This window comes from Aplysia californica, unplaced genomic scaffold (assembly GCF_000002075.1).
Source record: "Aplysia californica isolate F4 #8 unplaced genomic scaffold, AplCal3.0 scaffold00926, whole genome shotgun sequence".
In the NCBI taxonomy this organism is placed as follows: Eukaryota; Metazoa; Mollusca; class Gastropoda; order Aplysiida; family Aplysiidae; genus Aplysia; species Aplysia californica.
Genome location: NW_004798196.1, coordinates 151,552 through 153,736, shown reverse-complemented (window position 1 = coordinate 153,736; position 2,185 = coordinate 151,552). Strand labels below are relative to the sequence as shown.

Genomic DNA, 2,185 nt, shown 5'->3' with positions numbered 1-2,185 from the left:
AATCAGAATTATAGTATTAATAGTAATAATAACAATAATAATAATGATGATGATAATGATATCAGTAATAATAATAGTAATAATAATACTATCTTCCTGTCGTCAGAAAACAAGCCAGATGACCTTCGCACTACACAGCTCATCTACAGCTATGGGGACTCAGGGAAGATGGTGAGGCTTTATTCATCTCTTTATGTGTTCAATCAATCATCATCTCATTTTAATTATTTGTTTAATACTTTAAAAAGTGTGTTTTTGTGAGTATTTTTTGACTGAAACTTTATTCTTTTTTTTTCGTTTTGTTTTTGTAAATGTTTTCTTGCGTGGACGCCAAAGCCTACTCTTAATCTCATAAATTTTGGACCTCCAAGGGATCTTTAATATACCCAATTTGCACATGGGACCTCCGAGATTTTTTTGCCCTTATCGGAAGACGCTGTGTGTTAGATCTTACTTACCCCTATGATCTGTGGTGTTGCTGAGAGTCAGCAGTAAGAAGGAGCCTCAGAGTAGCTGTAGTAAGGCTGAAGAAAGAGTCAGAAGCCCAGAGGATGGGGTTAAGGAAGATAGGATTGGGGCAGAAAGTGGAGATGAAAGCATACGACAGAACATGGTCTGAGGGGGCAGGAAAGAAGGTCAAAGGAGAACGTTTTTGAGAAGAAAATTTTACTTGATGTCAGTTTTTGAACCTAGGACAAATTGAACGAAAGGCAAATACCATAACCTCTAGACTTCGAGAGTCCCCCTTTATTCATTGAGTAGTTATTTGTGTAATGGTTTTCACAAAGTCATATAGTGATAATTGTCTGAATGTGTATCAGTGGGTGGTGGATATGTGCACTGGTGTAGTTTGCTTCTTCTTTCCTATCAAATATCTCATCTCCCCTCCTTCTTTTCTTTGTATGTTACTCTCTAGTAGTGACGTCTCTAATCTTAAACACTTATTTTGTGTTGCAAGTGCCTTAAAACTCTTATGAAAATAAAGATTAAGAATGTTTATTGGGTGAGCTTAAATATATTGATTTTAGAATCATTTGCTGACTGTCCATTGTCAGAATGTTTGTTTGTGTGTACGTATTCATTCTTGGTATGTTGATTTTTATTTATTGAAGAAAAGCTACAGATTGACAGAGTTTCTTTTAATCAATTAAAAGTCTTAAATGTTTACAATGGTGGTTTCCCGGGAATCTAGTGAAATAGTGGGACTGTGTAATCATTGTACATATAATCATTATTATTTATGTCCCTAATTTATTAGTAAATCAGTCATTTTCTGTGCATTCATTTGTCAGTAATGTTTTAGAATGTTGATATGTTGAGTATTTGAGTGTTTATTGAAATGCAACTAGTAGACAATAATTCTTTAATGAAATATTCTCAAGTATTTGCCTTGATGAAGTTTAATGGAGCCAGGGGAGGCTAGGCAGATAGTCCTATCAAATACTGGGTTACAAATGTGTACCCGAGTATGATTCTTGTCCCTTTTTTCATTGCTTCTTATTTCCCTCATGGGTGGTTGGCGGGTGCTCTGGTGTGGTTTGCCCCTTCTTTCCTATCAAACATCTGTCGTCCTTATCTCCCCTCCTTCTTTTTTGTGCCTTCTTTTTTGTGTATGTTACTCTCTTGTACTATATAATCTATTCTTCGGCACTGAAATGACCTTATTGTGTTGCAAGTGCCGTAAAACTCATACTAAAACTAAAACATCCTCCGTTGCCGTTAAGCGTCGAGGGGAAATGCAGTTTTCTATGGTAGGTCAGTTCCGCAGCTCTTTCAGTTGTGATATTATGTTTTCTCAGGTTTCCTTGACTCCCTCGATTCACCTTTTGCATAAGTTACATTGAGTAAGTTTCAAAATGTAGGGCTCAAATTTACTTTTTCAGATTTAAATCCCATTTTTATAATAATAATAATAATGAAGATCATTTCTATAGCGCCCACTCCCGTGTAAACACAGCTCTAGGCACTTTACATAAATGCATGTACGAACAATATTCACGCAACCTGTTTCACTCACCAGGTCCCCAAACTTCGAGAGCCACGGAGTCTGTACGCTTTGAACAAGGAGCTGGGCCCTCAGCAGGCAGCTAGATGGTTCGTTCAACTGGGTTGTTTTTTTTTGTTGTTGTTGTTTTTGTTTTGTTTTTTTTTTGGATTTTTTTGTTTGTTTGTTGTTGTTGTTTTT

The 2,185-nt window shown here is 36.2% G+C and overlaps 1 protein-coding gene across 1 annotated transcript in view; it reads left to right on the top strand.

Annotated features, from left to right (window-relative positions):
- Positions 1 to 2,185, top strand: part of LOC101845583 (cytosolic carboxypeptidase 2) — a gene marked incomplete in the record, with an annotated part of 101,844 nt that overhangs the window by 25,905 nt on the left and 73,754 nt on the right. Inside the window, 2 exon segments of the mRNA XM_035972958.1 lie at positions 107 to 171; positions 2,021 to 2,094. Of these exon segments, the coding sequence (XP_035828851.1) occupies positions 107 to 171; positions 2,021 to 2,094 (139 nt within the window).